At 50.7% G+C, this 19,336-nt stretch overlaps 1 protein-coding gene across 3 annotated transcripts in view; it reads right to left on the reverse strand.

Annotated features, from left to right (window-relative positions):
* Positions 1-19,043, reverse strand: part of NEDD4L (NEDD4 like E3 ubiquitin protein ligase) — a 133,809-nt gene extending 114,766 nt beyond the window's left edge. Inside the window, exon 1 of one of the 3 annotated variants that reach the window (XM_052670045.1) lies at positions 18,816-19,043. In XM_052670045.1, the coding sequence (XP_052526005.1) occupies positions 18,816-18,863 (48 nt within the window). In that variant the 5' untranslated portion in view covers positions 18,864-19,043. The remainder of the gene's footprint in view (positions 1-18,815) is intronic. The other 2 variants (XM_052670047.1, XM_052670046.1) reach the window with 2 other exon arrangements.
* Between the last annotated feature and the right edge of the window lie 293 nt (positions 19,044-19,336).

A 19,336-nucleotide genomic window follows, 5' to 3' on the forward strand; every position in this document is an offset into this window, starting at 1 on the left:
TGCTGCACCAGGCAGTGCCTGCACAGGCTGTGCCGAGAAAGAAAGACAATAAAGGCCACTCCAAGCAGCAATAAAATACCCGTGAGGCTGTCAAAACCTCAGCTGCCCCTGAAAGGAGAGCTTTTTACCACAGCGCTTCCATCTCAGAAAATACTTTATCAAGCACATTTCCAAGAGAGCTGTGAGAAGGCATTAGTCACTGTGGGGATCCGTGGCTCTGAGGACCCAATGCTGCTTTATCAGCCTAGACATCTTATCGTGGCTCCAGCAATGCAGACATTAAAACCAAGGAGGGGAAAAGCTCTTGCAAGCAAACAGAAAAAAAAAAAGATGTAAAGACAGAGAGATCCAAGCTTAAAAAATAAAAATAAAAAATTTGACTTTCTCCTCTTCTGCTCAAACCAGAAATCAAATGCGACTGCAATGTTAACAATTCTGCCCTGCTATTATAAAGTACTATCACTGGGCTGTGACATTTGCTGCAATTCATGCACACGCATCCCACAGCGGCGATGCTAAGCACAGAGAGAACAATGCCATAGGCAATTAGTGCTCAACTAACAATGTGGTAAATTCAGCTGTAGGTAATGCGATGTAACCTGATTCATCACAGTTTGTGCAAGGACAAGCGGGGATGTTATAAAGCAATGCACAGTACTCCCAAATCCTCAGAGCTACCCAAAAGCCATTTTGGAAAGATGAGTGAACTTTGCTGGCACTAAACTTCATTCTACAATTTCAGAGCTCAGTGCATTCATTTACTACAAAAAGACTTTGTTTGAAGCTTTGTTCACAGAAAGCCTGATCAACTGTGACAGTAAAAGGGATGAAATAAGGTTGAGGTTCTAGAACTTCTCTGGGAGCTGGGTTCATGCTTCTTAAGAAGCCTCACCCATTCCTTTGGTGCCCTATGACTGCAGCCCCCGAGCACATAAAAAAAAAATCTTCGATTTTACTCATTCCCACCTTCCTTTCTATTGAATCAACAGCACTGCAACACGATTCCACAATGCATCTCATTTTATTTTTAAGATTTTCCAAAAGCTCTGAAGGCCTGAAAGTCGTGCTCCTCTGGAAGCTGCATACACCTTCTGCTCCTTGAATAAGTCAGCCTTGTGGCAAAAGTAATGATCATGTGCATTTGGGACCTTCAAAGAACAGAGAAGACAACTTCTCCTGAATATGAAGGTCAGCAAATAAGCAATCTTGCGTGCCTCTCGACAAGCACAGCCTGAATCCACGCTGTTTAAACGTTAAACAGTTCTCTTGCCCTTCACTTGAGAGCTACATTACCCAGCTCTCACTCAGTCTCTGCATCAATACCTGAACACTAGAAATAACAAGAGTTTGCTGGGGTTTTCAAAAGCATACTGATGGGGAAAAAAAAAAGAAGTTCTGCACTTCATGTTGCCCCAAATGCAGTGGATTTTATGTAATGAACCAGGCTTTAAGGTCCTGCTCACCCAATCTCAGCACAACGCACGCAAGTGTTTTTTCATTCATTATGGGCTGCATCCACTGGAATGGTTCCAAATACTGTTCCTTAAGAAAGCATTTCATCTAAAAGATCTTAAAAAGGCAAGAATTTGGGGGGGGGGGGGGGGGGGGGGGAAAGGGGAATAAGGGGAAGAACACTGAAAAACCCACATTGCAAAGTATTGCATTGGGGTGGACCCCAATGGTTCACACCTCTTTGCTGTCCGTTTTTGTCTTTTTAAACAAACACCAAAACTTCTCTTCAAAAGCTAAACAACACCAGGGAAACACTGTCTGATGCAACCTCCTTCATTTGCATCTCATTTGCAGAGCAGGAGCAGCCTACTTAAAGCATCCCTAGGTTGTGCAAAAAGTAATGCCTCCTATTTGTTTTCACAGAAACTACAATAGCTACGAGCGCCGCAACACTGTTTGATAAACCAAAGTCTTAGCTGCAGCACACTGCTCTTCTGCACAGTCACCACCAATAGCTGCACATTTTCACCAGTGATGAACATTGTGTGCTCACACAGATCTGCATCCACAGAATAACATGAGGCATCACTTTTGGAGCAGCCTGACGGTGGGACAGGGCTGTGTGCACTGAGGGGGGAGAGCTTGACCTGGGTCACCCAGGCTGGACCCAGCTGCTCCTGTCACCTCACCATCAGCTGCTGCTTTTCAGAGAGCTGTCACAGCTCAAATGAAGCAGGCTTCGCTTTCAGCAGAAAGCAGGAATGCTGATTCTCAGAGAAAGATTCCATTTTCCAGCACAGTTTGTTTCCCTGCATGAATCACCCTATTACCCAACAAGAAACGAAATTAGATCCTTCAGCTCTCAGATGAAGTTAATAATTAACGTCACTGTGAGAGTTTCCAGTCTTCCCCGGTGAAGGAACTCCTTCCACCACATCCACGTTGCTGCTGCCAGCCAGACCAGCAGCCCGGCCCTTGGCCTCTCCACTGCTGAGCCACTGTTGTGAACCCCGTTTCAGGCACCAGGCTGTATCCTGCAGCAGTACTGCCGTGTGTTCTTAAGGCACGTGTGGCTGCACGTGCTGCTCCCTGAGGGCTTTGAGGTGTGGGGATGAATTACTGCAGTGGCGGTCTCTGTGCCGATTAAAAGAAGAGAAACCAGCCCTTAGCTAAGCTGATGTGCACCTCCATCAGCTCAGAGGGATGCACTCCCACCGTAACAGCATAGTGCTCTGGTATCCTGGTTTTGCTTTGCTGCTTCCAAGGTGGTCTCAGCACCGTGGCTCAGAGGTGCTGAGTACCAAAATCACTGCCCGTGAGATGCAGCCCTCTCCCAGCAACTGGCTGCGGGGGGCAGGGAGCAAAGCTGGCCCCTCACAGCTCTGCTTCATCATCTCCCCTGTCGTCCAGTGCTCCTCCCAAGGCTTTAGCCACCAGCTTTCTTCTCAGGCCATTATAAAAATGCACTTCTTGGCACCAGAGCCTACAGGCATAGAAACACAGGGTGTCTCCAAAGAGCACTCACCACAGCAGGCCGGGACCACAGGAAGGGTCTGACGCCAGCTCTGAACTGCGTGCTGCTTCAGCTCCCCTGCTGCTAGACCTGTATCCTGCAAACAGGTGGAGCTGCACGCTTGGTCATAACTAAAAAATCACCTCTCTGAACACCGTAACATGGATCCACAACCTGTAAGAATGCAAAGATATGCAGTTTGCAGTCAGACTGTGTGTAACTCTACTCAGAATTTCTCATTCCCCCCAAAAACGTATTCTGAAGATGTACAAAATCCACACTGTATGGGCTTTAAAAAGATGAAGCGCTGGGTGCTGCCCTCTGGGCACAACAGCCTCACACATCGCTATAGGCTTGGGGTAGAACAGCTGGAAAGCCAACAGGAGGACCTGGGGGTGTTGGTTGGTGCTCAGCTGAATGTGAGCCAGCAATGTGGCCAGGTGGCCGAGAAGGCCATTAGAATCCTGGTTGTGTCAGCAGCAGTGCAGCTCACAGGAGCAGGAGGTGACCATTCCCTGCACTTGGCTCAAGTTGGCACTGCACTTCAGTGCTGTGTGCCGTGTAGGGCCCTTGCTGCAAGAAAGACATTGAGGCCTTTTAAAGACCACCTGGTGCCACTCCCTGCAGTGCTTAGAGAAACCCACAGCTCCACCAGGTGCCCAGAGCCCCTTCAGCCTGACCTTGGATATTGGGAAGGATGAAGCACCACCACCTCTCTAGGCATCCTGTGCCAGGAAGAACCCCAGGAACAGCTGGAGATGTGGATAAAATTCAGATAATGCACGGGACCTGCTTTGCTAAAACTGCATTAACACAAACATAATCAGTGCACATGGCCAGCAGGGACAGGGAGGTGACTGTCCCCATCTGCTCTGCTCCTGTGAGGCCCCATCTGCAGTGCTGTGTCCAGGTCTGGAGCCCCCAGCACAAGAAAGACAGGGAGCTGATGGAGAGGGTCCAGAGGAGCCACAGAGATGAGCAGGGGACTGGAGCACCTCCCCTACGAGGACAGGCTGAGGGAGCTGGGCTTGTTCAGCCTGGAGAAAAGAAGGCTGCGGGGTGACCTCATGGCAGCCTTTCAGTACCTAAAGGGAGCCTGCAAACAGGAGGGGAGCCAACTCTTGGAAAGGGTAGATAACAGCAGGACAAGGGGAAATGGTTTGAAGTTGAGGGAGGGAAGATTGAGGCTGGACGTCAGGGGAAGTTCTTTGCTATGAGAGTGGTGAGGTGCTGGAACAGCTGCCCAGAGAGGCTGTGATGCCCCGTCCATCCCTGGAGGTGTTCAAGGCCAGGTTGGATGGGGCCCTGGGCAGCCTGGGCTGCTATGAAATGTGGAGGTTGGTGGCCCTGCCTGTGGCAGGGGGTTGGAAATTCATGATCCTTGAGGTCCCTTCCAACCCTGGCCATTCTGTGATTCTGTGTGTGATTCAGTGCAAGAGAATAAGTTGAAGTGATTTAGTAGAGAGGTTATTTCCCACGTGAATTCAAACCGCATTTCAGGACAAAGAAAAGTAGTTATCACCTTATTACATAAAGGATGTAAGATCAGTGCTCAAAAATGATGGTAATTCTATGGACAGCAAAGGAATTGGCCTTTATAACACACACATTATTTCTGCCTGGCAGCAGCATACTTGTGAAACAGTGAACTGGCTTACTTGGGGAACAGTGTTTGCTTGTTTGTTTTTAATATTCATCTATCCAACTGCAGAGCTGCGTCAGCATTCATTAGTCTATATGCTGCGTAGAATGGAAGAGCTGCATCCAGATCCGTGTCTCACCTCCTGCATGCAAACCGGTGAGCCGTGTCCTCGCTCCCACGGCACCCAGAACCACTGGTGGCCATATCTGCACCACAGAAAGGCTGTTAATAGCCTTTAATGGGATACACTCGGCTTACTGACATAAATAACAGGATTGTTACAGGACAGAGCTCAGAGATTAGCTCAGCCACTTGTTCCTAAAACGGTACTTGATGCTGACTAGACTGAGAAACACTCATTAAAATATTCAACACTCATTATCCAAAACAAAGGACGGACTTTGTGTTCTGCCAGGCATTCTGGATGCAGAACGTAGCTCAATGCATGGAACAAAGGGCACATTCAGAATCCATGTATTGCAGGAGATGTGTAATAAGGTCAGTCATTCATCATATCAGAGCAGGACCTTGTCCCGGAGAAGCACAGATGCATGTTCTTGAAAGAGTCAGAAAAAGACAGGAGCAGAAGGCATGGCAATTCAAGATTTCTTCACCAAGTTACAAAGCAAGAGAACAGCTTTCACCCTATTTTTTATGGTCTCCCTGGTACTGAAGGGCCCAGAAGAACTGGGCACAGCACTCCAAATGTTGTCACCAGGGCTGAGCACAAGGGAAGGATCCATTCTCTTGATCCGCTAGCAATAACATTTCAAAGGACTTTTAAGAGTGAGAACAAGAGAAATGGAGCACTTTACCTTGCATGGGCCGCTCATGAACGACTCCATTAGATGAACTTGTTAACACAATATAGAAGGATAAATGAAAACACTTGTAAAATGAAAGGAACTTCAGCACAGTATACTTTCCCCAGGAGATCACACTGACTTTCAATCCCGTAAGGTAACCTACACAGATATCAACAAATTACAAGCAAAAAGAAAGCTTCTATATTAATAACAAACAAAAACACTGACTCAGATGCAGTGGATTCTGAGTGACTAGGCTGAAATATGTTGGGTTAAGCAAACTGCACTTACCATCAAACGGTTCCTGCCTTCACCACCATGCATTCCCAACACCTCCCAGCATCCGATCTCCCTCTCCTGCAGCCACAAAGGCCGATCATCAGGCATGTCTGACAGAAAACGTGCCCAACAGAAGAGATTAACTGTATGCCAGCTCAATCCATGGAGCTGATTGGGTTTGCTGCCTCGTAGTCACTACACCTATGGATGGGAAGGGGTCAGGTCAGACTGATCAGCTGCAACCTGAAAAGACATGACAGCTGGTCAAGCTGATGAACTTAAGCAGGGAATGGCATAGCTACAGGCTGGAGAAAACAGCACCAGAGAGGAAAGGCACGAGTCCCTCCCAGGAAGCAAAAAAACAAAACGGGATGAGAAAGTGACTAACACACTAAATAGGCCCAACAGGCAGGCTGCCAAAGATGCAAGGTAGTAAATAAGAGTGAGATATTAGCATTAATCACTAAGCTTGTAACCTTTTGCAACAACCTTGTCTTCTTCCATTTTAATTATCTCTAAGAAAAAAGCATGGCAGCTTTGTAGCCCAGTAATTTTCCAGTTAGCTCACACTCCACTCAAGCAGCAGCATGGCCAAAACAACCAACACTAAAATTGCCAATCAGATGAAATAAAGCAAGGACTCTCACGAGCAGTTTTTCCTGAAAACACTGCTCAAATGAAAAGGGTCTGACTTTTGCATGTTGTTACTCTTCTCAGCAGCAGTTATTTCTGATTCTGATGCCCCTGAACTCCCTTCATGGCTGTTAACTTCCCTAGGAACTGTAGGGGTTTGGAGAGATGTTGAAGTGCCACCACCTCCAAGTAGAGGTGCAACATGCATCGGCCTTTTGTCTTCTGACACAGCTGCCATTTGAGCTCAGAAAACTAAAGGGAAGGAGACAAGCTTTTCCATTCCTTGCTGCTGCTGGAAGGTCCTTCACCCACGCCTTCTCCATACAGCAGGCCACAAAGAATCACAGAGTGCAATCATCAAATACGCAAAGCTGAACAGGATCGCCAAGTCCAGCTCCTGTGCCCACAGAGCACCACCAAACCCAGTGTCCAGCAGCAGTGTCCCGGCTTCTCCTGGAGCTCCAGCAGCTCGGGGCTATGTCCACTGTACTGGGGATGTGACTCCATGCCCACCACCCTCTGGGGCAGTGCCATTTCCTAACCTCCATCTGACCACCCCTGCTGCAGCTCCATGCCATTCCACGCATATTCCTTCACAGTGTTGGTCAACCCAACTGTTCTACTGGCATGCAAAACCTACTAGAGTATTTGCTGCTCTTTTCCAAGTGTTTCAGCATCCATCAGCTGTAAAGTACCATCGCCCAAAAGCGAAGTCAGAAAATTGAAAAAACAAGAAAATAAAATACACACCTTGCCCTGTTTTGATGCAGCTTTCAGCTATTTAAAGCATTTATGTAATACAAGGCCCACACAAAAAATCTCTCAAGGCAAAATACTTCTCTCAAGTGACCACCTGCTGCAGCTCATCCCCTGTATCCACTTAACGATATACAAGTCCTTCCATTTAACTCTAAGCCTCAATTTTTCTAACGGAGCAATCTCTGCAGTCGATAAAGCATTCACTAGGCTCCATAGGACCGGAGGCTGAGGCGACACTAATGGCCAGTCCAGCAGTGGTGAGGAGCTTACACCTCTTCCAAAAAAGAACAACGACTGCTGTCTTTGTCTAAAATATAAAGAGAACAGAATGCAACCAGAGATTGGGCACCAAACCCAAAGGTTAATAACTCCTTTTCAGGCATCAAATTTTAACAGTAAAGGCCAGATAAGCATCAAGCATTTCTTCATAACCTGGCATGTAATAACTACAGGTTCCTTGTTTATCTTAAATATGTAATTGTCGTTAATTATTTTGTTTTACAGAAACTTTTGTTTCCCTCAATTAAAAGAATCAGAATCTTTCTTTTAAATTGTTATTTCTTTGTTAAGAATCTTGGCAAATTCTTACTGCCTTTGTTTCTCAGTGCAACCAAGCAATAAAGTTCTTGATACCCACGATCCAGCAGAAGTCTGACAAACACTTGCCTCCTACAGGGCCACAGGAATCACAAAGCAGCTCACTGCAAGCCTCCAGCCCAGCTCTACAGACTGTGAGAGGGCTCTGGCCCCTCCAGCCCTCACCTACCCAGGCATGTGAAAATTCCTCTTCAGGTGAAACCTTCCTGGTTTGCCGGTCGTTTCTCCTTTCTTCTCCCAGAGGGGACAGCACTGCCCACATGGATGGCTGCTGTGGGGCAGAAGGTGCCCCTCTGCCTTCTCCTCCTGCCTATGGGGCAACCTATCCCCATACCACATGCTCCTTCCTGCAGCCACCCTGACATCCACTGACTGCCTGGACAGCAAGGATGAGAAGGAGGCACAGAGCTTCAGACACATGTGCCAGCCACAAGCTTGATGAGAGGGAGCACAAGGGCCTCGTTAAGCTGAGAGTTCATTAGTTACCAGGTGTAAAGCACTGCTGTTGTTTGCTTCCACTGTTCCACATCACTCCGCAGCACCTCCTGCTCCCCACAGCTCCCCACAGGGTCAGCCATTTCTGCAGCTTGCATGCCAGGAGGAAAGGAGGGGCAGCTGTCAGAAGGCAGGGACAAGATCAGGACATCCAGCAGGAAAAAATACAGACAGCACTTCTACTTGGAAAAAAAATAAAAGGGGGAGGGGAAGACTGTTGTTAGGCAAGCACATGACTTATGCGAATGTCAAAGGAGGAAAATTCAGGAAATGCAGACAAGATCTGTAGATGGCTTTTCTCACATAAGGGCCCTGGATTTCCAGAGACATCACGGAAGAAACACAAGAGCAGCTCTCAGTGACCGCACGCTGCCCTCGCCGGTGACACGCTGCAGCCTCCAAGTACTGGGGAGCACTGAAGTTCCCCCAGTGAGGCTCTCAGGCATACTGCACCCAGGGACAGGGCCCAGCACTCAGCACACCTTCCCATGGCCATCCCAGTCCTCCTCTCAGTCCCCAGCAGCACGGGGAGCTCAGCAGGCAGAGGGCACCTGGAAAGCAAAACGAGCCCAGGACGTGCGCAGGGAATTGACTGCCTGACCCAGGTGGGAGCCTCAGGTCAGAGCCTGGCACAACAGAGTCAGCAGGGTAACAGCCCCAAGCCCATTGCTAGGATCACCTCCAGCCACAGCAGTGCCTTGGCTCCCCGATACCATTGGGACAGCACTGGGATTCCATCACGATGCTGAGCGCTGCACGCCGAAACCAGCCGGTACTAAAATGCAAGTTTCCACAGCAACGCCAACAAGGACACACGGTGCCTTTGTCACACATTCCTGTGCTGTCACATCCTATCAGCAGATGCATTTCAGCTCACACTGCTGCACAGGGCTGAGGACCCTCATTTCATTTCCCAAATGCTGCAGTTGCGACGTTTGAAGCACATATCCTAAGCCACCAAAAATCAGAGGTGACTGATGTCTAGTGACACCCATCAAAGATTACATCCCTCAGACTCCCCTTTGTGGGTATTCTTCTGCACCGCATAATGGCTGGGCCTCTTGTGCAAGCCGTGGAAATCCCAAACAAAGCCTGTGTCACTCATAGGGCACGGACAAGCCAGAGCAAGCAGCACTTGGTTCATGAGCTGCTCACCATAGCTGGGAGGTGGAAATGCACTCACACCACTTACATGTGCTGAGTTACATCCAACTGTCTCCAAGTGCAGGAAATGCAGCCCGACAGTGTGGCTACAGCACTCAGAACAGAGCTGGCTAGGCTCAAAATAACATCACAGCACATGGCAGGAACACAGCAGAACAACAGTGCATTTACGCTGTCAGTAGGACAAGAGAAGAAGGCAGATTTCTGCTAGATCCACTCACACAGGTGTATAAGCATTTTCTTTTTAATTACTGTCATTTAAATCAATCAGAATTCAATGATGTGAAATCACGACTGAGGTCTTTAAAAAGATGCACCAGTTCCAACCCAGGTTCTGGACACATTCTAAGAGGAAGAGGTACATTTCTGCCATATGTGGTCAAAAGATAACTGAAGTGTTCCACAAAATTTAAAAAAATATTAAGCCATTTTAACTTTCTTAATTCTATGGATTATGTGGATGTCTATTTGAAGTCAGTTCTGAAGAACCCATGGCTCTGACAGCTTCCACGAGAGCTCTCCCAGAATCTTGCCTTAAGAGAAGACACCCAATGGGTGACAAATGGCCTCCCTGCTAATTAACACCTGCTTAGTTAAGGCTTATTCACAGCTCTTTGTCTTTTAAGTCCCAAAGGAAACCAGCAAGACAAACCCAGTCCTTCACAGCAGCACTTCACACTCGCCTGCATTTCCCAGGCTGCCCCTGAATACAAGGCTCCTCAGCCCCAGGCTAGGTCCTGGCACTACCCACCCCATGCTGATTGCAGATCAGGCCTTTATCCCAGCCTTACTGGTGCTCAGCTGGGCCCCTTCCTCCTGCCCAGCTCCAGAGGAGCAATGTGCCCCAGCAGCGCCACAGGCCCATATGAGCCATATGGACAAGGAACCAAACAGGTCCATCCAAAACCCCTGCAGATCTTCTGAGCAGATGGTCACCGGATCAAGGAGATGCCACATTACATTTGTATTTTCAGCTATTACTAATGGAGAAGAACACACAAATCCATAATCAATCGGTTAGCCAACACAAAGCTATCTCAGGGGAGCCTTCCAGAACACATATTCTAGGAAGGAGAAAAACAACGCTCTGAGAAGCTGCTGCACTGCCTCAGCAGCTCGGGAGACTTCAGTGATTATGCACATGATTACGACTGGAGGTCTCTGCTGCTCAAAGCACAGTCAGTGCTGACCTCAGAGCCGCTGCTCTGCGTCCATCCGAGCCGTGGCAGGCTCCAGCCATGCCCCAGCACTGAGCTGTACTGCGCACTGAGGAACGGATGCACAAAGATGTACGTGGCAGGTAGAACACTGAGCATTTTTTTGGCAAGTTGAAAAAAAAAGCTGCACAAAGTGCACATGCAATTGTTACTCATCAAGCCTTCAGTGAAGCTACAGTGACACAGCAGAGGAACACTTCTAGTCAAACCACAGGTCCCCGGTCAGCACCAGAAAAGAGAGAAGCACCGAGGCATTCTCAACCTGCTAATGCCCTGATAACGACTGGGCTTGGCTCATACCAAGTCTCTTACCAACCATGACTGTTAGAAGACGATTAGCTTGAGAACTGCCAGCAAAAGGCCACAAGGAGACCTAGCCAGGGAACTGACAACGTGTTGATGGAGGAGACGGTAAAGTTCACAGGCGGAGAGGTGTTACTGGTGGAGAACTGAGGAAATGAGACACATCAGACTACCTCATAAGCCTGCTCTCAGTGATCGCTGGTGAATCACCACTAGGGATATCACCAGGACACAGATGTGTCACCATTCAGACCAACCCGCCCTGCAGGGGGAAATGGAACGGCACAGCTCCCCGGCACCTGCACCAGAAACAACGCGCCTCCTCAGGCCAGAGCCCTGCCAGCCAGCCTTAGTCACCCACTGCCTCCACAGAAGCCTGCAGCATGGTGTCTGCTATTTTCCCCACACTTGAAGAACGTAACTTTGCTCTAAGGACACTGGAAATGAGGAATTAAACATTAAATGGTGCGCCTTGACCAGGCGGAACCGGAACAAAACCAATAGATGGCAACAATGAGAAGTAATGCTTTCTACCTCCACAATCCCTACTGCTGATACTTCGGTTTAAAATATATTTGCAGTCATTAAAAACAGTGCAGGTTCCTACTCAGAAATGCAGTGTATTGTAAGCAAGGCAGTAAGCTGCCGCTTGCTGCTTCAAAAGCAGCAATTCTGCTACTTTGATTGAAAGCTGAGCCACCATCAGCAGGAAGCAGAGATGCAGGTTTGTCTGCACGCTGTGCCTCCTGCCAACCACTGCCATCAACACGAACACCACAACGGGAGCCTGTCCATTTACCACCACTCCTCCACCACTCCTCTGACTCCACATCTCCAACAGCTACAACTCTCCAGCATAGCCAGGAGATGGGCAGCTGTCTGCAAACAGCAATGCATATTGATTCACAAAGGGCCTGAGATGAAAAGAAGAAAGCAGGCACTCCCAGCAGTGGAAATCCACTAGGCTGGTATCTCTGATAAACTGCATGCATCTGGCAGCTACTGAACTGATCCTGATGCAAGGAGAGCAATCAATTTCAGGGTCTTGTTTGAATGTCATGCAGCAACAGATTTCAAGTCCCCAGCAGGCAGCAGTTCAAGCCTGTGCCCTGGACGAGTACAGCACAAAATCAGCTCCTCACAAAGCCATCACTTTTCCAACCCTTTTCCTCCTGGTCACAGCCACCCTGTTCCTTCCCTGCAGGCACACCTCATGCTCCTCTAACAACAGAAAGAACTCTCCCTCCTTTATCTAGGCGAATTTGATGATCAAGGGGAGAGAGATGCAGAACAGAACCTCTTACAGGAGAAGCCAGTTCAGCTTCATTTCAACCCATTTTCTGTCTCCACCACGGATGGTCACCTCGCCTCCACTGAGGCTTTTCCCCAGCAGGAAACTGTCATTTCCATTATCTTTAGACTGCACTATTTTTCAGTAGTATAAGGCCTGGGAAGCACTGAAAAGAATGCTGAACTCAGCAGTGACATTTGGTGATGTACTAGACACAGTGTCAGACCAAATCTGAGATGACAATCTTCTTGACCCCACCAGGCCCCACATCCAAACCCTTGGCAGAAGTAGAACACATTGCTAGAAGTACTACAGCTGGGCAACAACAGCAGATCCCCACGTGGCACTGCTGGACACAATTCAGCATGCTTCACGGGGAACCACATGGCAGCACCTGGAACCCACCTGACTGCCTCCTTCCAAAGTCCCACTGCAATGCTGCCTGAGTCCAAGAGCTCATCCGGAACAGCACACAACCACTGCAGCTTTACTGCCAGCCAGGAGTTGGCTACTATGCAGCTGATTTCAACTCTAAACATCTGTAAGATACAACAAAGTGCACATACAGGCGTAAGAACTGGAATAATGAAGAAGGTACCCCTTAGTTCATAAAAAGTATACAGAAGTATATACCAACCAAAGATAGACCTGGGCCGGCAAAGGGCTTCCTATACTAAGAGGAAACACAAAGAATAAAATAGAGACAACACTAAAATGCTGCTACCTCCTAGCTTCCGTGCACTGAGAGCTCAAGAACCTGTCAGAGACAGGAACTCTGTACCTCTGGACTCAAAACCAAGGCAGTGAGGCAGTCTGTTTGCAGCGGGGAATTGGGCTTCACTCAGCTGTGCTGGTTTGACTGCTGCGGTTTGATTTGCAACCACAGAATGGAGGGCTGATGACTGCAAGACTTCAGCTGCCACTGTGTGACAGTCAAACCATCCCATAGGCTGGGCGTGAGGAGGTGTGAAGACAAATCTACAGTTCAGCCAATACTGGTTTTTTTTTTTTTTTTCCTCAAGAAGAAATATTAATCTTTTAAGTTTATTCAAATGGGCAGAAAAAATAGTATTGAGTGAAGTTCCTCTGATTGAGCAAAAGAAAAGAATGGATTTTTCACACAGACACAGCAAAATTAGGGAATAAATGTAGTGCTGAGAACGTGCAGAAGTGTTCCTACTCCGATTTCCTAACGAGGAAAGAGTGAAATATCTTTATTTCAAAAGCTGATGCGTTGAAGTCAGTGATTTCCATCCACAGCATCAGGCAGGACGCGGGGCCGATGCTCTCTCATCCTTCCCCGGCAGGGCTGAGAAAATAGATAGGGGAGACCTGCAAACAAAGCTCAGCAACAAAGCCTTTGGCTCTCCTCCCCACAGCACTAATTCCTTGCTGCCTGTTTATCTCCCGCATCATTTCATTACTGGGAAATAAAATGCTGCCTCTTCCTCTGAAAAACTTCACCGCAGCAGCAGAATGGAGCTCAGCGCTTCGATGGCTGCACAGTGCACGTGGGCACCGCGTCCCAGGGCAACATGCCCAGGCCCTCACATTGGTCCCGTGAGGAAGGGGACAGCAGAGCAATCAGGAACCACGGCAGGCCTCCTCCTGCTGGAGCTGCCCCCGTCCCCCTCCCCACAATAACCTACACAAGGGCATTCAAAAAAAAAAAAAGAGTAAGACTGGGAACAATTTTCAAACAATTTTCAACTAAAAACAAACACAAAGGCACAAATTACGTTAGCATGCTTCCAGCCTCAAGCCAGGATTATTCAAAACTGAAAACCATCACAGGGGATGACAGAACGCTTCTGCATCGCTCTGTAGGATTCTGTTACTCTGCAGCAGACAAACTATATTAGAAATAGAAAATCTATCCCAATTGGCACAGCACCAAGAAAATAATACCAGTCCATGAAGTCAGACAGGAAAATAAGGCACCGTAGCGTAACATAGCGCTGCTCATTCATGGAGTCATTCCTGCCTGCATTCTCAGAACTGCAGAGATTTCTTTTGATTAAGCAAGGTCCCTAATTCCTGGAAATCAGGATTCTGACAATTACCTACATCCTGCCAGAATTGGGGTTGAAAGCACAGAGGGAGGAAAAAGGCACCACGCTTGTTTCCCAATCTAAACATCATTCAGTAAGTCAGATTTTACAATAGATTTTTGTTTTTTAGACTATTTTAAGTGCAGTTGCATTCCAGGCTTGTAAAATTTAACCACATCTCTTATCCTACAGTGCATTAGCAGGAGATTGCTGCTGTTCTGAGCAGAACATCCTTTCATGAGGTTTTCTTCCTTCTTCTTGGGAGGGGAGAGGAGAAGACAGGGCAGCAGGAGATGGAGCACTGCTGTTATTCATACGAACCTCATGCCGTCATGCCATCACGACAGCAGGACAAGCACTGGGAGCACTGCAGTTCTGAACCCAGCAGAAGGTGAACCACTCACTGATTTTCACGATGAAATGGCAGCAGCTCACATGCCGAGCTGTGCTGTGCACCAGCAGTAAAACCACATTCCTGAAAGCATTCGACCTGCCGGCCGCATTCTTACCAAGCTTATCTGAAAATAACTGAGTGTTTACAGGGTTGCACTTCAATTCTTTCAAAGAGGGACAGCGTGGCCGAGGAGCATTTCTTCCAGCGCTATGGAATAACCACCTTCGATGAAAGTGAGCATTTTAAGAGGAAGCAGCCACAAAAGCAGAAGATGAAGGCCTTTATGAACAGGGCTGGCATTTGCTGTGCTCACTGACACCGGGTGAGCCTGCAGAACCGAACAGATCAAACCACTGCTGCACTGATACTGCGTCTGACTTTCATTGAGCCGAGCAGCCAGCAGTGATCCAACCCCACTGCTACCCAAAGGACAGAGACTGCAGCTCGGAGAAAAGCTCCAGTTAGTGTGGCACAGAGTTTAATTAACCTAAAGGTCTTAGCCCCATATAATCCTCCAGGATAATGAAAAGGGCCCGGTTCAGGCTGACAAAGCTGCAACCAGAGTTCACCCTGCTAGTTAGCTACCAAGGGGTGCATCCACTCATCACAGCAGCAGCGCACAGCTGCCCCACACAGCCCCATGGCAGATGCTCATTTCAGCTTCACCCATCCTACAAATGGATGAGAACAGTGGCACCAAGCCCCAGCATGGCCTCTGGGATCACACAGCACCTGTGGAGATGGCCTGTCATAGAAGTGTAGACCCACAGAATGGCCCAGGTGGAAAAGGACCATAACAACCACCTAGTTTCAATCCCCCCCTGCTATGTGCAGGGTCAACAGCCATCAGACCGGGCTGCCCAGAGCCACATCCAGCCTGGGTGAGCCTGCCTGGTACACAAAGCTGCATCTGGCCTCCAGAGGATAATTACAGCACCCCATCGGACCTCTCATCACCGGAAGACACAGTTCCAACCCAGAGCCACAACGCCGTGCTCTTTCATCCCATGCCACCCTAGGATACCACTTCCCTCGTCAGCTCATATGGTACAGCCACCATCACCGGCTCTGTGTCCAAAACAAAGACGACAACAGGCCGTGCCCACCATCCCGGTGCAGCGGGAGCTCCTGCCGCCCAGCACCGCGGCACAACCTCGCAGCGCCGGGCCGGCTGACATTCAGCACCGCACAGTGCCCTCCAACGGCCGGCCCGCAGCACCAGCCTCGAGGCCACGGAGAGCCCGCACCCCCCCGGGGCTGGGAGAAGCGCAGCCGATGCGTCTCGCTGCCGAGCCGCCGCTGGTGCGCAGGCAGGGCCGTCCGCTGGAGGAATGCTTCCTTATCTGTACTTCCTAATAGTCATTTCAAGCTCTACGTGCTGGCGATCAAATGCTCTTGGAGTCTATAAGAACAATTCAGGAGGTTTTTGCTTTTCCTTCTAAAAAGTAAACGCAAGGAGTGAGAAAGGCAAAAATACTGAGGGTTGCTGATACCAGCCAACGCCACTGCTGTGCCCTCCTCACTCTGATGAAAAAGAACCGATGAGCTCAGAGCAGAAGCAACACAACGCTGCTATTCAACAACAGAGCAGCTCCTCTGGATGGGGACCATCGGGGCACAGCACTGATGGCACTGCAGTGCTCTGATCCCATTCAGCCATGGTAGATAGATTCCTCCCCACACGATTCCTCCCCACACACAACGCCTTGCCACGCTCATTTCAAGTAATGTATGCTTAGGAAATGTATGGCTCGACCACCAGGCAAACCTGCAGGAATGCAGTGCTGAGCTCCACCAAAACTCTGCCTTGTCAGGGAATCAAGCAGAGAAAACACAGCCTTTTTTTCCTCTCTAATCAATCCAGTTAATGGGTAACCCGTGCCATAACATGCTCCTTCCAAAGCCTTCATGGCCCATCCCACACATGGGTGTCAACAACAACAAGGGTGGCAAACACCCCTGGGGACACCATCCCACAGCAGCAAAGTCACTGAGAACACGTGAGTGTATCTCTCTCACACACACACCCCACTGCCACAGCATCACCACGGCAGGTCTGTTCAAGTCACAGAAGCTGAATGGAACTTGCAAGCAGAAGAGCACTGGAACTCTGGAGAGCAGTCAGTAGGAATGTCTTCGCTTCTACCACAAGATAGAAAAGGACACAGGGAGGAGACAAGATGCTGTTTTCTTTCACACGTTCAAAAGTTACAATGAAAAAATACTTTCCTCAAGGTTCTTTTCTGAGAATGCATTAGTTATTCAACTGCATTTTCAACTAAATTTCTTCTCCAAAGAGCGGTGATGCAGTGGCACCCAGCTGCCCAGAGCAGGGTGGAGTCCCCATCCCTGGAGCTGTGCAGGAGCTGTGGGGACATGGTCGATGGGCACAGTGAGATGAGCAGGGTTTGAAGGCCTTCTCCAGCCTTAACGATCCCACAAGCTGAATGGTCCTGATGCATTCAGCAGCTCAGGACCTCCCTACGCAGTGCTAGAAGCTGGGGCAATTTCTGATGCCTCTGCACACCAACTCGACCAATGCTTCAGTACATGCTTGCCTTCAAACCTGCTAAGTCCTGCTGACATGTACATTATTTATGTGGAAATTAAGCCTTTGCTTAATTATTTGTAAGAGATATTAACATTTTATGGGAAGCATATCAAGCCAGTCTATCCCACATTTAAGCATCTGCTTTTCCAAACAGAATACTGGGACAGACAGCCTGGTATTTATAAACAAAGTAGTTCTAGCATTTGTAAATGAACTACATAAAGTACAAAGTATAAAAGGGAACAGCAGATTGTATTTCAGACTGAGGTATGGATAAATAAAAATAAATGACTCTGCACATGGCTTGGCCCCCCAAGACAAGCAAAGACATCTTGCTTTTCAGAACAGATGAGGCCAACCCATCTGGGCTGATGGGCAGCCCTTGGCCTCTGCAGCCAGCACTCAGTGAAGCCCAGAACACACGTGTGGCTCGGCTGCTCTGCACGTACCTGCAGGAGCTTGCAGCCAACCTCAGGAGGTTCTCCTCTTCTGGGGCTCTGTGTTCCAGTGATGGCTCTGCTGGGCTGCACAGCACCGCCTCCGCTCTCTGTGCGTTCCCTCATCCTTTTTCCTCTCTCACCTATTACCATCTGTGGTCTCTTCTCATGTTTTTAGAGTACCACTGCCCTACTCTGCCCACCGACAGCAGCACAGAGAACCAACTCTTAGTGCACGGGCACAGAGAGATGGGGCGACCCGCAGCCATCGCTGCAGTGGGACATCACAGCAGTCCCGAGGAGGGAGGCGGGGAGCAGAGGTGTCGGTGACAGAGGCACAGTAGCAGCCAAGCAGCACATTCTCAGACACCCATTTGGTGGTTTTGCTCCCAGGTTTCCACGTTCCCAACTCGCCGACAGCGTCCCGCACCCACCCCCAGCGATGCGCTCCGGGATCCCGCGTCGGAGACCCCGCGTTCTCCTCTCTCCGCCTTCACCCCACACACAGCATCACACACGGAGCCCAAGCCCTCTCCAAACGCCCACCCCAGCCGGGGAGCTTCACTTCCACCGGCACCCACCGCGCCGCCAACCCCACGGCCATCCGCGCTGGGCGCAGCTCCAACAGGACGGCGCGCAGCCGGGCAGAGCCCGCAGCCGGCAGGTTTGTGCGGAGCCCCAGCCCCGCGCTCAGCCCAGACGGGCCGCCGTGCCGCTCCCGTCGCCGCTCGGTTCCGCCGCGGATCGCCCGTTCTCTCCCGGCTCGGGGACACTGAAGCGAAACTGCGCACTGTCCTCGATGTTCAGCGCTCGCGCCGGACACACGGCACGCTTTGTTCGTGCGCCTTCAGCCCGGCAGCGGCGGAGTCGGGCCGTGGAGCTGCCCCCGACCCCCGAGCGGCCGCGGACCCCCTCGGCTTCGCAGCGCAGCGCCGCTCGGGGTGCGGATTGGACACCGCGGGAGCGCGCAGGGGTGCGACCCGCCAGGTGCTGCACGGCATCGGATACGGGTACGAGTACGGATACGGGTACGAGTACGGATACGGGTACGACCCCGCGGGGCGAGCAGCGGCCCCGGCACCGCTCTGAGGCACTGCGGCAGCGCTACAGCCGCTCCCGGCGCCCTCCGCATCGACCCTCGACCTTCGACCGCGGCTCGCGCCGGGTGGGGGTGAGATCCCCACACCCTCCCCCACGGATGGGGCGATGGACCAGACCCGACCCGACCCACCTCCTCCTCCGCCAGCCCGTACACCGGCTCCACCGCTGCGGTCGCCATGGAGCCGCCGGGCGGGCGTCCCGCGGGACCCGCTCCGCGAGGGGGTTCGGCGGGGGTTCGCCGCCCCGGCCCAGGAGCGCCGTCGTCGTTGTCCTCCTCGTCCTCCTCCTCCTCCTGCTGCTGCAGCTGCTGCTGCTGCGGCGGCTGAGGGCGGCGGTGCGGCCGAGCGCCGGGAAAAGGGGCCGGGGGCGGCGCCGGGACCGCCCGCGCCGCCGCGAGGCCGGGGCCGGGCTGGGGCTCACCGCAGCCGCGCCGACGCCGCCCGCCCCGCGCCGGGGAGCCCCGGCCGCGGCCCACGGGGGCGGGGAAAGGACCGCGCAGCCCCAATGGCGAAGGCGATCGTCGGGGGCGGAAAAGCCCCGCGTCGGCCCGGACCGGGCCGCCCTGCCCCCGGCGGCGGAGGAGGCGCGAGCGCCGCACAAAGCGCGCGCCGCCGCCCCCGCCCCTCCAACGCGCCGCCGCGGACACCGGCG

The sequence above is a fragment of the Tympanuchus pallidicinctus genome, unplaced genomic scaffold, assembly GCF_026119805.1.
Source record: "Tympanuchus pallidicinctus isolate F22 unplaced genomic scaffold, pur_lepc_1.0 scaffold9, whole genome shotgun sequence".
Taxonomy (NCBI): domain Eukaryota; kingdom Metazoa; phylum Chordata; class Aves; order Galliformes; family Phasianidae; genus Tympanuchus; species Tympanuchus pallidicinctus.